The sequence below is a fragment of the Centroberyx affinis genome, unplaced genomic scaffold (assembly GCF_046629955.1).
Source record: "Centroberyx affinis isolate AG114_WGS23_722 - 3 ecotype Tasmania unplaced genomic scaffold, CSIRO-AGI_Caff_v1 ptg004591l_1, whole genome shotgun sequence".
Classification (NCBI taxonomy): Eukaryota; Metazoa; Chordata; class Actinopteri; order Beryciformes; family Berycidae; genus Centroberyx; species Centroberyx affinis.
The window spans coordinates 103,948-130,220 of record NW_027282209.1 but is presented as its reverse complement, the minus strand read 5'-3'; the positions used below and the strand labels follow the sequence as shown (position 1 = coordinate 130,220).

Below are 26,273 nucleotides of genomic sequence, written 5' to 3'. Positions count from 1 at the left end.
AAAAACGTTTTGTGTCAGTATGTACACAAAACACCTACTACTAACACATATGCACAGGCATGACCACTGAAAAGCTAAATCTTTGACTAAAACAAAGTATAGACTCAAATTTTTTTCAAATAAAAACTAAACTAAAACAACAAATGCCATTTGAAACTAACTGAAATGACAATCAAATTTCAAAATAAAACAAAAATAAAAACTGCTGAAAAGTGTCAAACTATTATAACTCTGGTATGAAATACACAATAAGATCATACACCTTGGGAGCAACTTGCACTGTGGACTCTACTTTTATTCTATACTCCTCTACTGTGCAATGTCCTAAATATGCAAACGGAAGGCAATTACTCCCTAACTCCAGGGCAGCAGTTTTGATCTACTGTGACAGGAGCGGGGCATTCAGCCGCCGTTATACAGGTCGGCCAACATCTTCAGGTCGGGAATGAAAACGTCCTCGAACAGAGTCTCTGCTGTGAGCCGGCCCGGCCTCACACAGGCCCTTAGAGAGCTCAGGTTGCAGCGAAGCCACTGTGGCCCGAGGCAATTAGTGGACAAAGCGCCTCATTCCATAATGGATGATCAAAACTCTTGGCTGTGCATGTATGACAACTGATACCTCTTTTATCCACTTCACCGAGGACGACCCAGCTGCGGCTTACACAGACCACGATTATAGCTGCTCTTGTAGAGTAAAACCCCGAAATTGAAAGCCAGCGCTGGTATTTCACAGTATAATCACACAGGCCAAAATGATGGGTTGCGAGTCTAAATATTATGGCTTTTTTCAGATTGCAGCGGGCTTTAAAGAGGGAACGCGAAAACACAACATGCAATACACCAAGGATTGGAATACTCCACAACAGTGGAAATGAACAATCAGTTACAATATGAATGAACGAAATGTCAACAAACTTCAAAATAAAGACAGACGCATTCATTCTTGTGAAAAACATGTAATAATTATCCAGCAGGAAACTGTAGTGTGAAGTTACAAATCAAAAAAATTAGGGTTCTTAGACTTAATCATTCACTACAAAAATATATTCTAGGCCACAAATGCTAAAATACCCAGCATTTTGAGAGACAGTACCAAAATATTTCCTTGTAAGATCAGACTAAATAGCAGCCAACCCCAGTTAAAATAGGCCCACTGTTAAACACAGGTACAGATTCATATACATATATATTAAAACATTTGACTACAATATCTTAAAATTACATTCCTAAATTACATTATTCATTGCTGGCGTAAAAAAAAAACTTGTTTACATAAAAAAAAATAATTAAAAACCAAGCCCCATAGAAAGTTGTTCCCCCTAAAAAGTACAGCATTGTGTGCTCCACAGTAGTGGAGAAGTACCTATGGCAGGCAGAGAATGGACGGGAGGGGAGGAGGGATGTGTTAGCAATATAATGCGGTTGTACCAGTGTGGTAATGCTAGAGAAATCCTATTATTAGCGTTGAAAATGACAAGTGAAAGAAAAAAAAAATGCTGGTAACATCAGTGGTAACATAAAACTTCTGCGTCACTCATACAATATCTTTTTTTTTTTTTTTTGCTCTGGATCATTATTCTTGAAAATGTTTTTTCCCTTGAAGAGTTCGTCCGTCTGTGTAGATTTGAGGTTTTGTCAGGATCGATTAAAAAAAAAAAAAAAAAAAAGTAGGCACAAATCACATAGCGATCAAGTTACAAAACATCATTCATCAACATAGAAAAAGCATAAACAAATTCCCTCCCCGTATTTCCTGTGCCTCTGTCCATGTGGAGGAGGGGTGGGGGGGTGGGTTGAAGGCCAGCGAGATTGTGCAGCAGAGAGAGAGAGGTGGCGATCGGACGAATCGCTCCCGCAGGCGAGGCTGAAGTGAAAAGGCTGGTGGTGGAGAAAAAAAAAAAAAAAAAAAGGCCTTCAGGATGGAGGCTGGCGCTGTTTCCGAGTCAAAAAGAGCTTGATTAAGTGACGTCTGGCAGACTTGAGACGCTGGTTGAGACGTGAATGGCAGTTCATAAGATTTGTGTGTGACGAGCGCACAGGTCACGTGTTTAGGAATGTGTCGTTAAGTGGCTTCGGATTGGATGGTTTGCGACCGCGCTGCGATGATTAGCCTGGGCGGTGGTGGTACAGTGGCTGGTCTGTAGGCACAGGCGGTGGTCCGTCCCCGCTCCCTCTGTCTGGACCAAACGGTCTCTTTAGTCCCCCCCCCCCCCCCGGGGTGAACTGCTAACGAGAGCCCTTTGGTAGTTCGCTGGGAAGGGGTGGGGGGGTGGGGGGGCGAGGGGAGCCGGGGCGGGACCGGGAAGTCAGTCTCTGAGGCGAGGGGGGGGGTCGGGGGTCAGTAGTGGTAGTAGTGTTGGCCGTCGTCTTCGGGCGAGGCGGGAAGACGGGCGCCGCGGTACCCTTCAGGCACGTGGACGTCTAGCTCAGTCTGAGGAGGGAGGGACAAAAACACAAAAACACTGTAAATAGGCGTTACGATATTCAATAACTCATTACTTACCTAGACTATAAAACATTGCCGATTCCAAAACCGTAATGAAATTGTAAGTCCTTTAATAGCAGAAGAAACACGTGCTACAAGTTCCCAGATTAGTCTCACCTCCATTGCTCAGCACCTTCCCTCCATCTAGAGCACTCTTCACATTATTCTCTAGGAATAATCTGTGGCAGACAGAGGACACCTTCCATTAACATGGCTACTGGCTACAGCAAGCCAACTTGACTAACTAAACACCACATTCAGCTTTAGATTAGGGTTAGACCAATATGGATTTTTGAATGGTTTTGGATTGAAGATCTCGGTAGCAGAAATTTTGACCATTTTCATGCCAAATATTACACGTTTCTCAGGGTGGAAGAGCCTCTGAAGCAGCATTTAGACCGTCATGGGACACTAAAATTCATCCCAGGACGATGAGGATAACAATAACAACATTTCTGCACATGTATGTGGAATCTACATCATGCGGTCATGTCCATCATACTGGAAGTGGGCATCACTGACACATGACTGAAGCTGAACCTATACTGACTGGATATCAGCGGCCGATACTTACGTCTGGTCTCCTTCTAGTGACTTCTGGATCTCCTCAAGTACCTCTGCGAGGAAAACAAGACATGATTGTAATCGGCTGGCTTTCTTAAACCGGGCCTACCCACCTTATGGATATATTCAAATCACGAAACAGCTGAAACAGTGCGTTAAAAAAAAGGAGGTTGTACAAATCATGCGAAGGGATGCTGGTTCGGTAAACACTGCTTTGTGACAAACACAGTACAGGTTTTCGGCTTGCACAATGCTGATGTGGGTGTGTCCGTTAACAACAATGGGCGCAGAAAAGCTGACATACCGGTAAGGAGAGGCGGCACACGTTGCAGTGCGGGGAACTCAAGCAAGACTTTCAGGGTTTGAATAACTGAGCCTCCCTCGCGTATGACCTGTCAACTTATAATATTTCATATCATCTCTCCTCTGTCTATCTCTCTCTCTGTCTTGAGTACTCACTCTCATCATTCAGCAAAGCATGCTCCATAACACGTCTAGCAGCGTTTTCTGGAACACACAGGCAGCAGGCAAGGAACACAGTCGGTCAGTACAGTCAGGCACAAACAAGGTGTGTTTGCATGTATAAACAAACAAACAAATTAGCACAAGCACACAGCTGAACAATATCAACCGGAGTGCACATGCATGTTTGAGTAGTTTTTTTTTTGCTTGTTAGGGCCTCCACAAACAGATTTTACCTGCGTCTTCATTGTCTCTTCTGGCATTTCTGGAAGGACAGGGAAAAGACAGCAAGCTCATTAGCAGTGAAAGAAATCATGAGTTTGTAAAGGAATATGAGAAACAACGAATAACAAAGTACCTGTGATCGGCTGAGGCTCCGTCGGGCTGTGCTCGGTGTTGGCGGGAGGTGACCGAGTGAGGGGGGGCTTCCACTAGGGACCGAGGCTCCACCAGGCAGCGGGTGGACAGAGAGAAGCGCTCGAACTCCGACGGGGAGATCAGGTAGAAGCCTGGGGGGGGGGGGGGGAGACGACAGAGGGGGGACGGAGGGGAATTATGAGAACGGTGGCGAGTGTAGCCAGAAGACTCAGAGCTATTTTGATAATCGATTAATCGGTTTGAGTCATTTTTTAAGAAAAATAAGTCAAAATTCTCTGATTCCAGCTTCTTAAATGTGAATATTTTCTGGTTTCTTTCCTCCTCTATGACAGTAAACTGAATATCTTTGGGTTGTGGACAAAACAAGACATTTGAGGACGTCATCTTGGGCTTTGGGAAACACCGATCCACATTTTTCACCGTTTTCTGACATTTTATAGACCAAACAAGTTGCAGCCCTAATTCAAATCCAAGGGTGCCCCTCTTGTCCTCACCCTGGCCGTGCTTGGTGAAGACGCAGGAGGCGATGCCGCTCACGTCCTCGCGGCGGATGCAGGGGTGCTGCACCTGCAGCTTCACCGCCGGCAGCGACACCACGTGGAGGTCGCCCTGGTTGGTGAGGACCACCAGGCCGCTCTCGCCGTAGTCCTCCGAGCGGCTGCTGCCGAACCAGGCCACGCCCGCCCGCCGCACCCGCGAGCCGTCGATGGCCGTGAGCTTCAGCTTCATCTTGGCGCTCACCTTCGGCAGGGTGAACACCTGGACGGAGGGGACACAAAAAAAAAAAAAAAAGGAATACGGTCCGTTTTTCTTTTTTTTGTGACCACATTTTTCATTGGTTTTTTCTTTTTTTGCTTTCGTTATGGAGGAGACGTTACATATCGTAAATTGAGTAGCTGAAATATTATATATCTATATACTAAGGTAATCACATATGCATTATAAATTCACATAGTGGGATAAAATGAAATACAAAAAGAAATGATGTGAATAATACAGCAAAAGAATGTGTACCCGGGAGAACCCAAGATAAACACATAGCCAAAATTTCAAATATAATTTGATCGCAATTTATTATCAAACCTCTATTTAGCCCTCCTATGATCCGGATTACAACATAACCCGCTCTTTACCCCCGCCCTCCCATCCGTCTTTTTGACCCCCCCCCATTTGAGAATTATGTATGCATAAAGTGTGTTTTTCTAAACCACAGTGCAGTGTGGAATCGGTACTTGTCTAGTCACAGTATTTACATGCAATTGCAGACTATGTGGCAGTTGTTTGGGTACAACCAACATGGGTTTTTCCAAGGACAATATAATTATTTTTAGATTTAAGCTGATATTTTTCACCATATCCATGCCAAAAGATACAAGTATTTATTGTTTTCCCCATAATTTTACTCTTGTCAGGGTGGAAAAGTCTCTCAAACAGCATTTAGACCATCGTGTGACACTAAAACTCTCCACTGAAACCCAGAATGATGATAATATTCATGCATATTTGTGTCCAATTGAAATGCTGCATTAGAATCAGTTCAGGTTAAGGGCTTCCGATAGATAACCGGTATAGTACTGATCAATTCTACAATAAATTTGTAAAAAAAAAAAAAATCAAAAGATCATATTGAAAGTTGATGACCCATACAATCAGCAAACCGATATATCAGTAGTCTCTATGCCTGTGTGTGTGTCTACGATGTGTGAGAAGGTTCTGGAGTGTGTGTGTGATCCGGACCTTGAACTGTTCCTCGGATATGACCAGGAGGTGGTGGGAGCCCTGCATGTCGGGCGAGCGGGCCAGGTCGTGGGCCACCTCCAGGGGCTCGGGGAGAGGAGCGCCGTGGCCGTCCAGCACCACGATGCCGACCACCGGGGCTCTGTGCATCAGCTGGATTTCCTTGGCTGCACGGATGGAGGGAAAGGTGGCGGGGAGAGAGGAAATGAGAAGAAAAGGACGGGAAGCGAGGGGAAAAGGTGTGAAACCAAGATGCAGGATATGGAGCCAATGTGTTCCTTTTTCACAACTAGTCCATTGTTCCGAGTGGGAGAACACACGCTTGAGCAAACACAAATTGCATATAAAATTGTGTGTGTGTGTGTGTGTGTGTGTTTCTCACCAGGGTGTGCGGTGACGGGGTCGTCCGTTCGGTGCTCCACGGGAGGAAGGCGGAGCATGTAGGCATATACAGAGCCGCCATTGGTCCCTGCCCATAGGGAGGGCGTGTTATGGGAACCTACAACAAAAAATAGAGTAAGCATGCCTGGGAAGACTTTGAGGTATTAAAAGTGTAGCTTTCTAGGGAAGCAAAGAAAATCATCTCCTCAAATTGACTGTAATTGTGCAGTAAGATTATGAGTGTGTCGTTTCAATTGGCTGTTCATTTGTTTGGTGTTTGTATTTCTGGCTGCCCAGTATGTATTGTCTGTTTTTCTGTGCACATTCCTTGTTCCTTGCTTCCTTATCCCAAAGTCTAACATTTACCACAACAAGAAAACTTACAACAAAATGACCCTAGGGGCCACATTTACTTTCACCTACTAAATAAGTATATGAGGATGTAACTCACTGTCTGAAAGGAAGGTGTCAGCGAAGTAAAGCGTCCGTACGAGGCCGGTGAAGGAGTCGTCTGAGGAGCGAGCCTCGATTTTCCTCTGGACGGGAGCCAGCTCCATCTCGGCTAGCTCAGCCTCCAGACGGGCGTTCGCCTCCTGGAGCTGAGCGGAGAGGCAGAGGATGATGGAGATTTGAGAGGAATGAAGATTTAAGGAGATGATGTAAAAAAGAAACTGAACAACCCGGGAGCGAGGAGAGGGGAAGAGGTTCTCACCATTGCCAGTAATTTTAAGAAGCCCACTTTCTGTCACCTCTGACTCAGTTAGTCATCACTTCTACTGAGTCTCAATGAAACATATAACGTAATAAAAGTGTTGTCATGTCATATATCTTTCAGTTTGTTGTCAAACAACTGCACAACCATAAAAAAAATGACTCAATTCAGGGTCCCAAAATAGTAAAAGACAAAATGATTGCCAACTTTAGCACCCAGTATAATTTATTGAGTGCAATTTTGAAAATACTAAAGCATTGCTGTGCACAAAAATATATGCTTATGTCACAACATGCAAACAGCTTTTGGTAGCTTTAGTTAGAATTTTTGTGGTTTAAGAGAAGTGGATTTTAAATGCATTTGTTTCTCAAAAAACAAAATATGCAACTTAGGACAAGACAAAGATGTTGTATTTATTGTCAAGATGTGACCGCTTCAGAAGAAGAGACAGAGAATGTGAATTTTAACATTGGCGTTAACGAGGAGTTTCCTTGTATGGGAATGGATCCTCGCCTCCATTTCTATCTATTGCATATTGGCATCTTATCAAACCCAAGTCTTGACAGCGAATTGTAATGTGCAAACAGTGCTGGACAGGATGGTTCGCTGCAGTTATTACAGAGATCTACTATAGAGGTTTTGAAGTGTCATGTGCTACCTTGGCAGCGTTGTTGACGTGGTGTTTCCTGAGTGAGACTCTGCTGCGTCGAATCCTCCTGAAGGACTGTCGGAGGGACTTCTTAATGCTCTTTACCCTGGACAGAGGGCCCTCCATGGCTAGCTGGTCACTGGGGTTTAGGGTGCACCTACAGACCGGGGGAAACAGTGAGTAATACATACAGTCATGACTGCACAGATGCACATATACCGGCGTTTGTGGTCCATTTCCTATTGAAATGGAAATTGAATCCCTACCAGCTGTTCTGTAGCTGACCCTGACCTCTGACCTCTCTGTGGAAGGGGGGCAACAGGAAAGAGAATCTCCCCTTTGTGAATCAATAGTGTATTACGCTTCTCATGACAACCATGCGCCTGAAAAATCCAGTATTTTTGTGGCGCTGTAGGAAAATTCAGCTCTCCACATTCCCCAACAAGAAAAATAAAGGCCCCACTGGAATCAACCAGTAGTTCTGGTTCCTCTTTTTCCAGCCAATCCTGCAAGGGGGTGATGTAGCACCGTACGAGTCGTTTAAAATTTCTGGTGTTGCATGACACGTCATGATATTTTGGCCACACGTACTGTCACATCCATTGCCACATGAAGCATGAACCAGCTTTGACACTGCATTCTCTAGGTAACTCAGATGTAACTTGGAGCAGCAGTAGCCTAGAGATTAGAGAAGCAGGCTTGTGACTTGAAGGTTGAATCCCTGGCCTGGCTAGGAAAATCTGTATGGGGATACAGTCATGGTGCACTTAAACCCCAAATGTTCCAGAGGAGCTACTGGCCAACAGTAGAAGACTATGGTTGTACTGGTCCAACTCCCAGGTGTGAATGTGTGGAACTGTATAAATTTGAAGCAGGGCGTTGCTGGAAAAGACCATACATGCTCAGTAAATTTTCCCTGCATAAATATAGCTTAAATAAAAGATCTCCCGCAAACTCGTTATCCTTACTTGACGAAGACGTTGTTTTTCTGTTGGTAGTCGTACAGCCCAAAGCCGTGGCTGGTGCCAAAGGCCACCAGTTTCCACTCAGAGTGCAGCATGAGGGCGGTGACCACGGCAGGAGGCTGGCACTGGACCAGGGCGAAGGGCTGGAAGCCTGGAGGAAACAGCACTGGCTCTTCTCGCACATCCAGGCGAGTGTGGCCCTAACCAGGGAGAAAACAGCAACAGTTAATGACTGTGATATAGTCTTTATTGATCATATGACTATATCTCAGTGGCAGTGTGATAATTCAATGTGAGCAAGGATGGCTTTGGTTTGTCAATCTCAGTGTTGAGATAAGAATGAGATAGAATATTACTTTTCCTAGTAATGAGTAGTGTAACAAATAACTATTTTCAGTTTCAGTGATAATATTACTGTTACCAAGCCCAAAAAATAGGTTGTTGCTTTCATTATCCCCCCTCTGAATATCATATTGAATTTGAACTATCCAAAAGAAGGATAAGAACAACAACGCTGTTTGGTTCCCATGATCACTCACACAGAAGCACAGGAGAGAAAACTGACTTATGATTTCTGAAGTGAAGAGAAGATGCAATCACCAATTTTGGGGGTGTTATGGGAAAGTAATATGACAAGTAGTGCAAGGAATTAGTGCTCACAGGGCATAATAAGTGAAGTATTCATACTGTTTTTGAAATGCGTAACAAATAATGAGTAATGTATTGCTTTTTTTTTGAGTAACCAACAGAACTCCGGTCATTACCTTCCAGCGGAATCCCTCCTGGCCCTGCAGCAAGTCCACCACTTTCGCCTCCACCGTCTGCTCTGCCGCCTCGTCGTTCAGCTCCAGCACCAGGATCTGGAGAGATGGACACACAAGACCGCATGGAAAGTAGTGAGGACGCAGAACAACATCCGATTCCTCTGGGAAAACCCTACAGAGATCCAACACATTCTAACTATAGCCTAGAATTCTAAAAACACAGTGCTGTCATCCTAAATAAATGCTCACCATCGACATCAAATCAACAACATTGTGATTTACAATTCCTTAAAAGTCCAGAGGCCCAACCATAGTTCGATGATAGTAACCGTTTGTATGCCCAACACAAATGACAGGCACTGGGGCTTTCCACTGTGTTAAGTTTCAGTTATAAAATGTTGAATGGTCATCTCACCTGTCCAGCAGTGCCTGCCACAATCAGATAGCCACTGTATTTACAGAGGTGGATCTTCTGAATGCCCAGCCTTGGGTCATCACTGTACGGATCAAAACAGCCAACCTGGAGGAGAGATGGGAGAAAATAAGGATACTTGCGTCATTATGTTATGTTGATCATAACTAAGGCCAGCAGTTTTTAAAGTTCAGTTGTGTGCGGCGTTGCCTCGAGGAAGCTACTCTTTTCTCAATGCCCTTTTCCGTGTTATTGGACAAACACGCACTTTTCGGAAAGGTTCTCTTGTGTATCGCAAACACACACACACCTTTCTGAACGGCGGCCACTCTCCTTCAGTGCCTTGGTTCATGTTGTCGTTGGGGTCGGTGTCTGTGTGGAATACGCCGGCTGTGCTTAGCTTATACATGGGATATAAACACACTCCCGATGCGTCCCAGAAACGCACCGTCCCGTCTTCGTGCCTGCGGACACAAATACAGACACGAATGGTTTAACTGGTTGACGGACACTTGGGTGCTTTACTCATGGTGCAAAGTTCCTGTGAGGAAGGTGTAAAGGTTGAGCTGGACTGACCCTGTGAGTAGCAGGTCTCTCTGTGGAGGGTCCGGGGCCATGTTCCGGCCTCCTGTTATCGGCCATGGCTGCAGGGAGAGAGCGGACGACAGGAGGGGAAATGAAAGTCTGACCATAATACCACCTTAATGCCATTTGATCAACAAGAAGCAGAAGAATGTGTCTATGTTTAGGATATAGCATACCATATATGATGAATAGCTTAAGGGTTTGTGGGTATTCTTTCAGTCGTGCACAGGTTTTTGGATGTGTGTAAATGTCTGTGCAGATGCCTAAGAATATGACTACATATCAGCTTCAAGTGGAAAGATCAACAGTGTTTCCCATATATTGATTAGGCTTAGGGGGCCCACAAAGGTTTGTTATTTATTTCGGGTGCTGTGATGCGTTATGAATGTTATGTGAATTCTAACACTTGGTACTCATCAAACAGTACTGAATAGAGAGGCAAAGTCTGAAACATTTGATATTTTGAGGAGATAACCATTTGTAATAAGCTGAATGCTGCATTTGCTTCACAAAGAAAGTGATGAGATGTGAGTATAATAGTCAGACAATACTAAGTAAGCCAATGCTAGCATCATTAGCTTATAAGGATAATTTCGCTTTATTTGGGGCTAGTGAGCGAACAAAGATATAATTAATTCGCCAAATATAAATATAGCCTACTTAGACATATACAAGCCCGACTGAAAACTGATTAAAACAACTGTTAAAGAAGTGATCTGCAGTCAAGCCCATTATTATTTGAGAAGAGAACATTTCGCAAGTTTTTAATAAACGGTTTCATAGACACCTGCCCCCCCTCCCTGCCACAGTAACCTGCCAACTGGTGGGAAACTCTCTACCTTTTTGGAGTAGTGTGTGCTTTGCAGCTCTCCGGCGGCGATGACCCTCTCCCACAGTTTGAAGGGGATGGCGGAGACGTGGTGGGAGCAGGTGATGGCTGAGCTGTGCAGGGGGACCAGGTAAGGCGTCTGGATGACCGGCCAGCCGTCCGTCTGCAGGTCTATCACTACCAGCTCCTCCTCGACCAGGACCACCAGCGCACTGGGATCACCTGGGAACGGATGGGACACTATTTCATGGGGCGTTTTGGAAATGTCCTCGTGAGCCATAATAATTACAGATGTTGTTTATCTAACAAGAGTTTTAAAAAAAAATACCCAGCAAACACAATTTGATAATTTGTGCCTCTAAATTACATTTGATTACATTTTGGCTCTAGAGGAGCTCACAGGACCTGTTAAGAACGGTTTCCCCGCCATATGTGGCTCCTGCAGAACTTTGTTAACCTGGTGCCACAGAAGCAAGATTAAATAAACTGGAGAGAATTGATATGTTGGTTAAGTCCATGTCACTGGAGCATGCTGCTGCCAGAAGTTTTTGTTGTAACAGACAGGGATGAAAACAGCAGTGCACAGACAGTGAAGGGGAGAAGCATTCTGCCCAAAACTGGCAGGAACAAAGCAATATCTGGATTGCGTTTTAGGGTGGATTTTGACTTTAGGCCCTACATGGCCTAAATAAAATCCATTTCAGAAGTGTAGTTAACATTGTGCATTTCGCCATGTGTGGGTTGGTTGTTTGGTTTGGTGTACCTGTGTGCTGTGGTCCGTCTCTGATGGCGAAGAAGTCAATGATCCTGGAGGTGAAATCCAGAGCCACGTGCGTTTTACTGTGGATCACACTGATACAGTGTCTGTCCCCATAGCTGGCCCTGGGCATACCACCGCTGAACAGCAGGAACGGAGGCCTGCACACACACACACACACACACACACACACACACACACACACACACACACAAATGTAACTTTAAGTTCAGCTCTATTTGCTGAGAGATTAATGTATAACAGTTGGACACGAAACAGGCCTGTGAAATCAAGTTAAACATTAGAACGGTGGGGCTTTCACTGAGGAAAGACAAGTAGAAAAAGTCAATGTCACGAATTAATCTAACTGATATACATGTGCGTGAGAGTGAGAGTGAGAGAAAGAGAGACAGAGAGAGAGAGAAAGAAAAGGAGGGGTGGATGGATGAGAAAATACAACTTACCCTTCTGCTGTAGGTAGCTGAACAATTTTAGAAATGGCCTTGCAAGGGAAATGCCCTGCAAAGAACAAAGGCAATACATGATCAGCCTCAAGTAAAACATTTTTCATACCCGACTGTAAAATACAATATGCATGGGGACGGCTTTTCATCCTCACCGTAAGGAATATCCGACTTCTCCTCCTCATCCTTTGTGTCCTCCCCGCCCACTGTCCATCGACAGTAGCTGCCATCGCTGTGCGAGCTGAGAATATGGCCGCCGTCCTCCGTCCACCACACGCTTTCCAGTTGCTATGGGAACGTCGGGATGCAGGGGAAAATATACAAAGCATACGTCAAGATTAAAACATGCCCGGCTCCTGCGCAGTTCATAACCTCAGTTAACACAGGACTGGCTGGTGTTCTTTCATACCCAACCGCCGGGTCACAAGCTTTATATTTGAGTTACAAAACACTTGTGCTGATAAGTCTTGCATAAGCTGCCTATCAGATTGGTTGCTGAGTAATGCACCTGTGTAGCAGGGATGTGCTGGACGGCACGCTGCGCCTCTAGATCCCAGATGACCATGAGGCCTCGTCCGTAGCCGATAACAACCTGGTTTGGGTTGACTGGGTTCTCCTGTAAGGCCTCCACATGTTCCAGGTTCCTGCGGCCTATATAGTCATCTGGTACACTGGAGGAGAGAGAGAGGGAGAAAAAGGATAAACAAAGGAAACAGAGAAGAATGAGAGAGTAAGGAGGGAACAGAAAGAATGGAGACAGCAGCATCAACATCCTTATTGATCCGTAGAGGCCGAGTGCGAGTGTGCACAGAGGTGATGTTGTGTTGATGACACAGTGATGCATTGTGCGTGAGAAAGCCGTTTAGTCGGAGAACAATCAATACAAATTTCCGGTTGTTTAGTACACTCATATTCCTGAGCCATCCATTTAAAATCCGGCGAACCAGCAGGCTGTTTATTTGCACAGGGACAAGAACAAACCCCAGAGAATACGATAAGCAAAAAGCAACGCTGCGGAGTAACTGTAAGCTTGCATTGCTTATTCAAACGCATGCTTTTATGTCTGAGTGCATCGGGCTGTAGCTGTCTTTTTCTCACTTGTCTCATTCACGCATTTCTGCATGTGTTCAAGGTTGGGGACGCAGTACACGACTGAACGAACTGTAAAAAGACTGAATATCAAACCGTTCACTGGCATTTGCAGAGGTACACACTTGACTAGATGCATTTGGGGATCGCACACAACCAGAGTTCTCACGCCCCGATCTTGCGAAAACACGAGCTCTCACGCCACTACACCGCTGAACCAAAACAAACATGGAGGTTCCTGTATTTTTTTTACTTCTCTTGTGCTCAACCATTGGCCATTGCCTGTCTCTAGTCAGATCTGATTCGTTGACCAGGTCACACTACAGTAGGAAGCCAAGAATTGTCGACATCTAACTCATTAAAAAAACAAAACCTCACGTACTTCAACCCTCACATACTTCAAGTTAATCTGTACATCTGCCGCAACTAGCACCGGCTCGGTTCGGTCTTGAAAATCAGCTGTGATGCCAAATCGTGGCTAGAAACATCGCGGTGTGGTGTGGTGTGTCCCACCTGTTGGCGACTTGGTCGAGGCTGATGTTCCTCTCCTCCAGCTCTCTGAAGCCGGGGACCTCGACTACGAAGACGTGGCCCCCCTCTGTCCCCAGCAGCAGCAGCTCTCCCGAGGAGTGGGCCAGCACTGCCGTTACTCTGGTCACGCTGGGGGGGGCGCTGATGAGGAGGAGAAGAGGGGGGGGGGGGGGGGGGGGAGGTCATTCAGCCACTCGCAGCGGAGATGATAAGTAGCTATTGTTTGTATAAAAGGCATTGTTAACCTTCTGCTGTGATGACTTTAAGAGAAACTGGGTCAGGTACACAGTGTCTGGGGGAAAAAGTGTGTGTGTGCGTGTGTGTTTTACCCAGGAGGTCCGGTGAGTGTGAAGCGCCCGATCTCTAATAGTTCAGAAAGTCCCTTGTGGGCTCTCAGAGTCCACATGTGCAGACTGTTGTCGTCCAGCAGAGTCACCAGTTCAACCTAAGCATCAGATAGACACAGTGATGTCAATAGGTGAAAAATGGCCTTAAAATGAATTAGTGGATTAAAGGAAAAATCACACAGACAAGAACATTTACCGGAAGATACCATTGAATACATTTCCAGGCAATAAATACAACTAAGGCTGATTTTAAAAAGCAGAAATGTTATTGTGTGCGTTGTGTGTGTGTATATTGTCTTACCTGGTGTGGGAGGAAGTGCACCTGTGTGACCGCAGCATTCTCATCATGTAGCCCCATGAACTCCACACCTGGAGCTCCATACCTGAGCGATGGTCAAGGACTGACTGGATATATGATAGAATCAGTCGTATTAGACAAACACACACAGTGATAAAGACGCAGACAAACAACGTGGACTGACAGACAAACCCCCATTCTGCTGAAGTGTCCTTGAGCAAGACGCTGAACCCAGAAACCAGCTCCAGGAATGCCGTTCTATAGCCGAGCCTGACTCTGACCTCCTGTGGAGGAGGTAGAGGGGGCAAGAGAAAAGACAACTTCCCTACGGGATCAATAAAGCATTGCGTTATCTAGAGCACATTCAGGTCTGTTCTTTGCGACTTAGCCTGGAGCATCTTGTGCCTTTGCTCATAATATATTCATTCACAGATTTCATTTAGTTGTGCCCGATTGCGATTTTTATCCGGGAACAATCCGCCCATGTATGAATGGATTAGCCTGACGAGAGGAGGCACCGGGGGTATCAAAACCAGTGTGTGTCTTCTGCGTGAATGGGAGGAGTGTACTGACTGGCTCCGCCGCGCTGTCAATGAGCGTAATTGTGTGAAAGGCTACGGGAGACGCAGACAGACTACAGTGTCTGAGAGTGCCAGGCGGCGTTGAGCAACAGCGGGGAAAACGAAATACCTTAACCAGGTGCCCATGTGAGCTACAGTCGAGGATTTAGCGGAGTCAGAGCTGCTCATTAGCGCTTGCTCTCTCAAGTCAAACACACACTCGGATTCCCCTCCCTTAAATCCCATTTTCAAACTCATGTAGTGCTCTCACACACGCACACAAACAAACAGGTAGGTACAGTGAAGGATACAGTTTATGGCTCCAGAGCGGGTGCCTATGGCCAGGAGCTGCAGGGAGGGACTGTAGCCCAGAGCGCTGGGCCTGGTGGGGAATCCATGCTCCACTGTCTGAGTGGCGGAGAGTGGACGAGACAAGGGAGGCGGGTGAGATCGAGCCATGAGAGCAGAGACAATGACAGGATAGGACATGAGACATGAGATAGGAGCAAAACAGAGGCAGATAACGTAAAGTGGACAAGAAATGGGGGGGGGGGGGGGGGGATATAGATAAGAAAGAAATATGAATCCCCGCTGTCTCGAGCCCACTTTCGGTCACCTCTGACTCCGTTTGTTGTCACGTATTTTGAGTTTCAATGAAATGTAGAACATAATTTAAGAGTTGTCATTGACATATTTCTGTTTCACTTCAGGGTCACAAAATACAAACAGGCCAGTTGTTTAATTGTTTAAGACAAGTGGATTTTAAACGGTCAAGCATTTCTTTCCTATATATAATGAGAGTGGAGTGGACCAGATAATATATTCTAATTATTGTCAGAATACAGGAAAAGCTTCAGTGGTGGAAGAGACATCAAATTTAACACTGGCGTCTCCTAACATGGCTTCTGCCTTCCCCCTCTTTCAAAGTCCCCTTTCCTACCTTTCCTGTCAATTGCCATGATTTGACCTGAACCGAGCCTATAATCTTCTGCCTCTCTTATACCTTGTTGAACTGGAAGAGTTCCTGTTTGAGTCGGTCTCTCTGGGACTCCTGGCCATGGCGCCTGAACCTCTTCATCCTCTCTCACCACCAGCCTGGAGCCTGCAGGCCCACAAACGACGCGCTGCCTGGGGGAAAGGGAGAGGAGGTGAGGGACGGGATCGAGAGGGAAGAACAGGGGGAGAGAGAGAGAGAGAGAGAGAGAGAGTTTAAGTGGTAATCCTCCAGTTCCTCATGTTTTAAATTTTGTCTCCATCGTTGTTGCCAAGTGGCGATTGCTGTGGTGAACCTCCCAGAGATCACTTGTCAATTGAACAGCGTGGCCAGTCTCTTTTTCCTTGGATTTTCTATTGATGAAGATGGAGTTTCTGGAGGTACTGCCCTTCTCTTTGTTCAGCCATGGTGGCTATCACTGCTCATGCCAACTATCCACTTCTATTTGCCAGGAAAGAGCTACCAGATACCAGGTTTTTAGACCAGCAAATGTAAAAGCTTTCATGAACTGGCTAGGTTGAATCACTAGCAGAGTAGAAAAAACAGGTAGTTATTCATATAAAAATTAGCTAAAGCGGGAACCAAAACAAATATTTAAAAAAAACTGAACAGTCCGATTATGGAGGCAAGAACAGTCATTCTCTCTTTATTAGTTTTAGATTACAACTTCTGGGAAAAAGGAATGAGACAGAAATAAGAGGGATGACGGAGCATGACAGACCCTGCGACTAAAAAAGAAACACTAACTGGTGTTCCTGGAACAGCAACAAAATCAGCAGCAAAGTAAAAATCAAACCAAACCAAAGTCTGTGGAAAGTAGGAACAATGCCTAGAATCCATGGAAACCCGGCTCAGGTAGCTTACTCTGTGCGTGTGTTCACTGACAAGACTGATGATGAGAGAAAGGAATTCTACAGGCGGAGTCTGGCCCTTCATCCCTTGTCATCTGTGAACACACACACACACACAGAGTCCCTTCCGTGGCTGAGTGGGCGGGGTTCCCCCTTCAGACAAGAGATCAGGGTCAGAGGTCAGTCAGGGCACAACTGAGAGACCATTGTTTTGCCAAAGCGCACACACACACACACACACACACACACACACAGTCAGGGTCAACACTGCAAGGAGCGCCAAGGAGCGCACACGCCAGCTGATGAAAACACCTGTCACACAACAAGGCGGTTTCCATAGAGGCCACTTCAGAAAGAAAGAAGAAAGGAAAGGGGGGGGGGGAGAGAGAGGAAGGAAAAAAATGTCTTCCTTGCATTCTTTCGTTTATCTATTATGCCGAAGAACTCAACAAATGGAAATAAATCGTGACCCTTAGCATTCAAGGACTGTTTGAAAAGACGACATTTATCACCCTCCCCCTGCGAACAGCTACCAAAGAGCTAGAGGCTCTCCACCGTACAGAGAAGCAGGCCCACTAAGCTCCATCACGTGAAGGAAAGGTTCAACCACAGAGCGGCATAAAGGCCTCTAAGCCTCATTGTCTCTGCTCTCTGTCTGCTCTCTCAGCCCCATGTCCTCAAAAGTTAGCTGGCTCCCTCACCGAGTGACACTAAAGAATGTAAAAAAAATAAAAAAAAGCAGCGATGAGGGGAAAGTCTGACACGGGAGAACAGGGGGGGAAAAAAATCATAACTACAGGCAGACATATGATCCATAATGTCACAAGTCCATGACAAAGGCCTGAGCTATGAGTCACTATTTTCCGTCTAAAGCAGCTCATTTGTCTCAGTCCAAACCGAGACATAGTTCTGTTATTACCCTCGTATCAACAGTGCTGCCTTTACTCACGGCTGGGCTGGTTCGCACATTTCCCCCCCCCCCCCCCCGAGTTCAACTTCCTCAAAGAAAAGGACGACAGTAGAGTAGTAGTCAGGCCGTTAGTTATTGGTTTGCAACCTGTAGGCTGTCTGGACTGGTGGGAGGTGGAACTGTTCCACCAGACAGTTGTAATTGGGTCAATGACATGACGCGCATTTTTGTGTCCAAACCCATTATTGAAAAAAAAAAAAATTAAAGACAAACCACTTTCATTCTATTGAAACACAATTCATCTTTGGAGTTTTGGTGTTTCCAAGTCCAAAAATCTGATATTCACCTATATGAAGAGAATCAAACTGTAGGGAATAGACTATCTGCTTATCTCATTATACGATTCGATACTTGATATGGGGTTCATTACTCAATACCACCATGATATGATGTAATAAATAAAAGTTCAATGACAACAGACTGACTGTGCAGAATTATGTTTATTTCTAAGACAGAAAATCTTTCTAGCGATGGTATTGGCTTGCTGGAATGTAAACAACAATTTAAAAAGTGTGAATAATATAATTTGGATGGAGAGCTTATGAAATTGTAATATCACAATAAATTTTTCTGCCCCATGTTACGCATTGTCACGTTTTTGTATTGCAGTATTGAATTTCGATATATCGTCACACCCCTATGAAGCTACGATAAAATTTTCTCAATATTATTCTTATTCAAATAGTTTTACGCATTTTAGCCTTTGCAATGATTCATGTTTTTAGGTTGTCAGTAGTGGTGACATAGTAGTGTTTTTAGTTACTAAATTTAATATTGGTATCAAAGCCAAGACATGACAATACTAGTTTTATCTGTGAGTCAGCAATAATAATAGTCATAATGTAGAATAAGACTTCAAACGCTGTACCAACAGAGCAGCCAACATCAATTCTCACTGTGAAGGCAAACACAACTGGAGGTAAATGAACAAGTAAGATGCTTGTTGTTGCAGCAGGTTAAGAGCTTGTAGTCCTTGTAGACACTGTGCGTGTGTGTGTGTGTGTGTGTGTGTGTCCCACGAGAGCCAGCAGAGCAGAAAGCGGGAGCTCAAAGCCATAAGCCCTGCTAACAATGGCAGGGTGGGAGGTCCGCTTCACAAACAGAGGATGGCTTCTGTGGCTCCTTACGGCTACGAGAGGAATCTGCTGATGGAAAGTGAGAATGGCAAGACAACAAACACGTACGCACGCATGTAAACACTCAGGCCAGCATGGAAACCTTGGTTTCATCCAATAAAACAACCGCCACTGCCGTCATCCCCTATAGTGGTGCTACATGTCAAGTGCGAGTTTCTCTCTCCGGTCTTCAGACATCCTAAGCCTACAGTAGTTTCACTCCAAGGAGATTAATTGCAGGCTTTCAAATAACATGACAGACATTGGCGCACAGCTTAACCAGTCATTAAACGCACTCAAGTGTTATTCCCAGACCAGCTACTTATCAGGGGCCTGGCTGAAGAGTGAACATCACAATTAGCCGGACTGGAGCAATGTTTAATGCTGTCAAGTCGTGACAGCTGGATCAACCTCCGCTGTTTGCTTCTGCTCTCCACAAACTCAGGGTTGGTAGGCAAGTTACAGCTGTGGCCCATGGGTGAGCCAGAACTGAGCTCACCAGACATCAGGGCGACAATTACACATTTTTTTTTCAGAAATTTAGAGCACTCAAACGTCAGAGTACACTATGGATTTTGTATATCTCTGAGACACATGCATTTCACCGGTCAGAGCACATGAGCAGCCAAGAGCAACACCTCTGGAGCAGGTAGCAGTGCAGTGTTTTGCTCAGAGGTATGTGGACAGGGACCAAATCTAAGACCTTGCTTTTGGGAGACGGGAGTTCTAACCACCAGGTCAACAATGTGATATGTCAAGCCACACAAACATACCGGAAAGCCAGTCGCTATGGAAGAAGCAAATGAGGGGTTTCATTTTAGAAAAATGTTGCCATCTGAAATTTAAACACACGCAATTCGGTCCTCAAAAAAAGAGCCTTTGGTAAGCCTAGATTACAAAACAGTGGCGGTCAATGGCACAGGCAATATAGGTAGTCGCCTAAGGTGGTAGGCTGCCTTCTGTGAGGACAGGAGCACTCAGTTGACTCGGGGGCTGGGGAGGGGTATCATGAGCAAATCACAAACAAGGAGTTTCACAGGTGAGAGAAGAATATCCTCTTGCTGCGTTGTGAAGAGGTCAAAGCCTTCAGGTGCACAAAAAAGAAAAGAGAAGCGTTCTAAAGACAGGAGGTATGTCATGTCATCATGGGCATTTTTATAAAAAGGTGACGGTTACGATTTTGAAGTGTAAATAAATTGTTCATTGATAGCTTGCTAGCTAACCTATCCTATAGGTAGCTTGATGTATGGCTGGATGCGCTTAGCTAGCACCCAGTTGAAACGTCACATAAAAACATAGAACATAGTACCAGTAGTTTTCATGAAATAGAAATGGTTCCACTTTGAAAGGCATTGCTACCTTACTTCTCTATATCAGATAGCGAGGCATCACACACATGAAGTTTTGGTTTAACAAGGGCCTCATTGATTTCTGTCAATTGTACTATAATGTTGAATGTAATAATTCTTTGACATTTTCCAATCCACTGTTTTTCACATTTGCAATGAGGTTGCATTGTTTACTACCATTGATGCTATTCACGTCTACATTTGCTGGAAAGACAGAAGGTTCTCAGGCTAATGATTAATGATAGCTAGTGGTGGGTCAAGGGATTATAAGAATGTAGTGTAATTTGTATTGGTATCACTTGAGGAGAGACTTTTTTAAGTTCTACAAGCAATAGTCAATGGTTGGGTGGTGGTGACGGAGGGGGAGGGGGCTCTTCATGATCTCGCCTAGGGCACCAAATAAGCCAGATGACTGCTAACTATACTAATCATAACCTATATTGTACTTTACTTTCATGCCAAAAATCATTTTCTAATAACTGGTTTGAATTATTTAAATTTGATAGCTTATTTTGGAAAACAAAACCTCAGAAAACTATGACTGAGTCACTCATGGATATTGTCACTCAGCATTTTTGAGGTTAGCCATATTGTAGGGGAAAAACAGCAAAATTGTCAACGATTAACATTTCCACAGTGAGACAGATTTGGCGGCGAATAATGTGGATAGTATGTCTCAGTACACACACAAGCTCCATTTGCGTTTCCAAGCCTGTGGACACTGTTATTCAGGTTACAAGGAAGTCCCAAGAGAAATGCCTCTCAGCTTTAAGTCAATGAGAAAAACAATGGCAGGTCAGAAGTGAGTGACACAGAAACAGAGCAGATCAGGCCTATTTCAGTCAAACTAACAACTGAACAATCCTGTCCTAGTTTCACTCTGAGCAAGAGATATGGATTTTCCCAGGAATTTCAGTTGGCCAGAGAAGTGCAATGAACTTGAGTTGGGAAACAGGTTGCACTAAATGACACTGGACGCTCCCTTTGTCGGTACTTTGGTTGCATTGTTTGATCTGCCAACAGTGAGCTCATCCCTGAGCAAAGTAAGGCAATATATTCACCTTTGATATCAAATGCCACAGTTGTATTCACAACACTCACTTGAAATTGGTTCTCTCTCAGCTAGCGAGATACCATGTGCTGTCTTTTTTACCACAGTTCACTGATGTCATCAAATTCCCAGCGTATCAACCAAGCCATCTAAGTTGAGGGGGAGTCAATGGAGGAAAAAAAAAATCTGCAAAAACATGCCTGGACACGGCAACAACAATCTCAAGAGGAAGAATCTAGACCAGCAGAGCTGCAAAGAGGACTGCGTTTCTCAACAACATAGCTAACATACTCCTTTAGAGTCAGAATGAGTGGCCAGGAAATGTCTGGCATCCAAAATATTCTACTTGATCTTATGCAATCGGCAGCTATGTCAGCACTTGCTGCAAGAGATGAAAAAAAAAGGCGCAATACTATTCAGGCCCTCCCATAATAATGTCTGGCCAAGTCATGACAAACTCAACTTAAGTTCATGCTCATGGTGTCACAAAGTGAAGCTATGAAATAAGCATATTCACACGGATGGAGAAGAACCTCTTTGATGACTACAATTAGATACTGCAGACAGAGAAAATTGGCTTGCAAACATGGTCTGGCATGGTGTGATCACAAAATCAGTGACTTCAGTTGTGTCTACACCTCTCTCTCCCTCTCCACCTATTATTCCACTATTCTTCCATCCATCCATGCAGGTGTCTGATCATCATACTACAAAGTTTCCTTCCACACTCTGGAAACAGGTTGTTGACAAGGCAACAAGGGAAAAGGGGGATGGGTACAGTCTGACACCTCCCTGTGATCCTCAACTGGACATCACTGGGCTATTCTTGGTGGCGGTGATGATGACTCCTCTCACACTCAGCATCAAATGATGTGGTGTGATTGGTGTCACATCAGTACAGCGAGGAGAGGGAGGGGGCGTCTCAGCAGGATGAAGTGGAAAGCTCCAGTTGTCTTTAAAACAAAGCTGACACTTGGATAAGACCAAGTAGTGGGAGGGGGGGGGGGGTGAAACAGAAATTGCTTTCCCGTTGTTTTCAGACAAAAGAATGCAGCTAATAAGAAAGCCCAGAAGGAGGAGTCTTTATTGTGACCACTACAACCAACATTACAGAGATGCTTCCTACCGCAGCTCTTCTTCTGCACTGTCCTGTACACAACAGAAATGAGATCTTGTCAGTTTTGGGTGTGGCTGGCAGGATGTCACGTCCCCCACCAACTCACCCCCTCTTTCCTGTAATCAGAACCAGGCAGAGCCAGAGGGAGGGGGGGGGGGTCCAGGAGCACAAAGTTTACACTGGCCAGAGTCAGCTCCTCACTGACAGTGGGGGTAAACTGGGCTATTTTGGCTTTAGCCTACGTGCACTTCATTGACATCATGATCATACTGACAAAATGTGATACTGGCATCTCACAAGTTATGGACTTGATTATTATTAGAAATTGTGACAAGCTACAGCTGCACAATTATTGGTAGTATTCGTCATTTTATATAATGATTTTTGTTTCCATGATTAAACAACATGTAATTTGGCGATATTGAAGAGTTTGTTATATTTGCAATTCCCGGTGTGGTATATCAAGCTCTTCCATTATGCGTGACCAATCACAACCTTTGAATGTGCAACATGCACACACATGACCAAAACAACAGTAAAGATGGAGAAGCAGGCAGAGAAACCCTACATAGACCATCTTTGGAAAAACAGAGCAAAAAAGCAAAGTGAAAAAGAATGGATCGGCCCCAGCATTGGAGAGGAAATCCTTCTCCCGAGTCTGAACGTGAAAACACCGTTTTAGTTCCAAAAAGTGGATTATCTATCATTTGGAGATACTATAGTTTTAAACCAGATGACCTCAAACAAGTGCAGATTCTGTGCAAAGTTTGCCCTTACTGCACTTTTTAAATTTTATTACACTCTTATTTTATTTTCATTTAAGTAAAATGCAGTGGCTCATTACAGGCTGTGCATGTATATTGCATTTATTGCTTCATTTTATTATTTAAATATTGTAAATAAGGAGCTCAATAAGCGTGACACACTTAGTGACAGACTTTCTAGCTGCTGCTACTTTGAGAAACACTACACAAGAAGCGAATAAGTTCAAAAATATAAATGTTATGATGCATAAGTGCAATAAAATAATTTTGTTTCATAAAACCGAGAAATAATCGAGATTAAACATTGTGATCACAATATTTAGCAAAATAATTGGGATTATCATTTTTGCCATAATCATACAGCCCCATGACAATGGTGCTTTAAGCCTTCTTCTAGAATGGATCTGAAGTTTGCAAAAATAATGCATCATTTAGCTGTGTATACAGGCTTATCCACTCTAGTTAAGTGAAACGTCATTGATCCCCCTAGCAAGATTAGATGAATTAGGCATTGTCCTGGTGTTGTTCTGCATTCTGATGCATCGTTTGCAGAGCCTAAGAAGAGTTACACTTTGGGGAAAGAGTCTATTTTACAGCATCTCTACTTCCTATCCAGCCTCATTAGTAAACCACAGACAAAGCTTCTTCTCCTGCTTGATAATGTGTTCCACATTGGCAGAGTTACAGCAGGACTCAAGTTAACAGTTAACAGCGCTAAACAGCATGACAGTCTGAGCCGGAGCGTTCTGTTTGAGAAGTTTACAAGCGAGGCGTGCCTCTTGGACATCTCGTCACCCGTGTGAGGTTGGATAAAGAAACTATTTAACTTTCCCGTTCAAAGTGAAAGCCACGTGAGAAAGCCTTTGAACCTCCCGAATGCTCAGAGACATAGCAAATCTTTGGAAACAAGCTCTTACCCAAAAGGAGGGTTGCTTTTACCCGCGCAATGGAATGCTTTTTTTCAAGGCTATTCATCTTAGACATACTGTAAACTCAGCAGGTAAAGGCTTCTTTCTGGCTTGCCCTACATTTGGGAGGGGCATTTATTTTGCCTCCATAGTAAGTTTCAGGTAGACTTTATCATGCAGGTGGAATGGCACTAGGTCTGCAGAGAACAAAGGCTTTTTGTTTGGCTAGCCTTGCACTGATGCAGGTGGGAGCTGGAAGGACACTGCCTGACTGTCCTTCAACAGTATCCTGTCCAGATTATAGGAGACATTCCTGCTACTTGTCCTAAACAGTCTGTTGGCCGACGCGTACACGTTTGGCCTCTCAAAGCCAATAATGGTAATATTGTAAGAGGCAGGGGATGAGGTCATATTTGCAGGGGTTGATACAATGGCATGCATCCCGCACAGAAGGTGACAAACAACTGACTCACTTCACTGTTCAAAACTACAGTAACAGGTAGCGTTTGTAAAGTGAAGAGAATGTGAAACAGGCCGTGTAGTAGAAGTGTCAAACTCTCCACGTTGTTATTGTTATATTATGAAGGTTGAGGTCACATTGTTGTCTTCCGGTTCTGAATTTCCCTGAAACTGGACAAACCGGTGTGACAGTTCTTCACCACACACACACAGACACACACACACACACACACAATACCCACGCCCCCTCCCCAAACACACAATTACTCACGATGAAACCAGACCGTTGACTCAAATGGCTTAACGTTACCAACACAGGAGCAGAGGAGACACACCTTGCTGAAGTTACGTTTCTGTAATTATGCAATAGCAGGCATACTTGCTGACATGGTTACAGGTCTGAATTCACTGGAAAAGCCACGCTTTCGTTACACCACATGTTAAGACTCCAAATCAGTTGCTTCGCTGCTTTTCTGTTCTGAAGCAAAGTCTAAATGAATGGATTTAGATAGTTTCCACGCTGCCGAACAAGCAGCCTAGCAAGCGAGCTAATGCTAAGCTAGTTAAGGTTAGCTGGCTTTGATTGGGTGGCTTGCTTACTGTTGATTTACTAATAAACGTCAAGCTAGCCAGCGGTTAACGTTAGCTAGACCCGATACGTTACGTTCTCTCCTATAAGGCGAGAAGTTATGCTCAAACCAGTCAGTTTGATGTTGACTTGGTTATCGGCAAACACACACAGCTCGTAGAACGTGACTTACGACCTTTTACAAGGCATTATAGTATTATGGTACATTCGGCATGCAAGTGATCCACCAAGCAGCATTTTACTTCAATACAATATCAATTGTAAGAATTGGTTCACACTGCTCGCAACCGCCCTCCAGTGTGTATTTCGGTGGCAAAACAGTGTGGAATAACAGGCGAAGCAAATATTTAAGTTGGAATTCTATTGAAATAATTGCTGCTTGGTGGATTATATGTATGCCGAATTCAAGAGTGAATCCTATCTATTTACACCAGGTCTTAAGTCTGTTCTAAGAAGTGTGCACATTTGTCGATATGCTAGCCAATATTAAATTGCCAGATTTTGAATACCATGTCGGTGCTAAAGGTTAGCCACTTAGCCAGCGACTAGGAATCCTAAGTAAAATGTCTGGCTAATCAACCAACTTCAGCTTGAGTTGCAGCCGTTCAGGTGTTAAACACACACGACATAGGTGGTTCTGCTGAACAGGCTAGTTTAACTGTTAGCTAACTGGCTCACAGACAAACACCTGTGGGCGACAGCTCTCGGTAACTTGAAGTGCGGGCCCTCCTCCCAACTCACCTGACTCCAAACGGCCGTTGCTTAGCCGATGTCCAACGTTTACGGCCGCTGGTTAGGTTTAAACCTCCAGTCAGTATCCGGCGTTTTAGTTGGCTAGGAATAATCTGCTTGTCCAAACTAAAAGAAAACGAGACCGACCAGAAACCACAGATTCTCGGGGTGTCGACAGCCACGTATTTACCGATAAAATATCTCGTATGAGGACCGTTTTAAAAACTAAAAGTAAGTCTACCGCTCTCTCGTTTCCCACCGATGCGGCAGCGTCGGTGTTTCCTGCTAGGCTAAACTTGACTGTTTTAGAAACTCCTCCCTTATGCTGCCTTCAGGTGCACCTCGTAAGCTCCTACTTCCAACTCTGGAGTGGTAAAAACTTAAACGACTTGTATTCAAGCGATT

The 26,273-nt window shown here is 44.6% G+C and overlaps 1 protein-coding gene across 2 annotated transcripts; it reads right to left on the bottom strand.

Annotated features, from left to right (window-relative positions):
• Positions 1 to 940: 940 nt before the first annotated feature.
• llgl2 (LLGL scribble cell polarity complex component 2) lies at positions 941 to 26,147 on the bottom strand. 2 transcript variants are annotated; one of them, XM_071544469.1, is made up of 27 exons: positions 25,878 to 26,147; positions 15,973 to 16,097; positions 15,259 to 15,377; positions 14,413 to 14,494; positions 14,094 to 14,209; positions 13,747 to 13,905; positions 12,653 to 12,815; positions 12,300 to 12,432; positions 12,145 to 12,199; positions 11,687 to 11,841; positions 10,934 to 11,145; positions 10,086 to 10,153; positions 9,820 to 9,973; positions 9,513 to 9,617; positions 9,098 to 9,193; positions 8,337 to 8,533; positions 7,378 to 7,525; positions 6,459 to 6,714; positions 6,009 to 6,125; positions 5,627 to 5,793; positions 4,384 to 4,648; positions 3,870 to 4,020; positions 3,748 to 3,776; positions 3,509 to 3,556; positions 3,060 to 3,102; positions 2,603 to 2,664; positions 941 to 2,431 (listed from the first exon to the last, which is right to left on the bottom strand). In XM_071544469.1, exons 2-27 carry the CDS (start codon positions 16,045 to 16,047, stop codon positions 2,427 to 2,429), a joined length of 3,180 nt encoding a protein of 1,059 aa, XP_071400570.1. In that variant the 5' UTR covers positions 16,048 to 16,097; positions 25,878 to 26,147; the 3' UTR covers positions 941 to 2,426. The 2 variants fall into 2 exon arrangements, with proteins under 2 accessions (XP_071400570.1, XP_071400571.1); XM_071544470.1 differs by lacking the exons at positions 941 to 2,431; positions 15,259 to 15,377; positions 15,973 to 16,097 and having other exon boundaries at positions 2,442 to 2,664; positions 6,459 to 6,606; positions 14,413 to 14,516.
• Between the last annotated feature and the right edge of the window lie 126 nt (positions 26,148 to 26,273).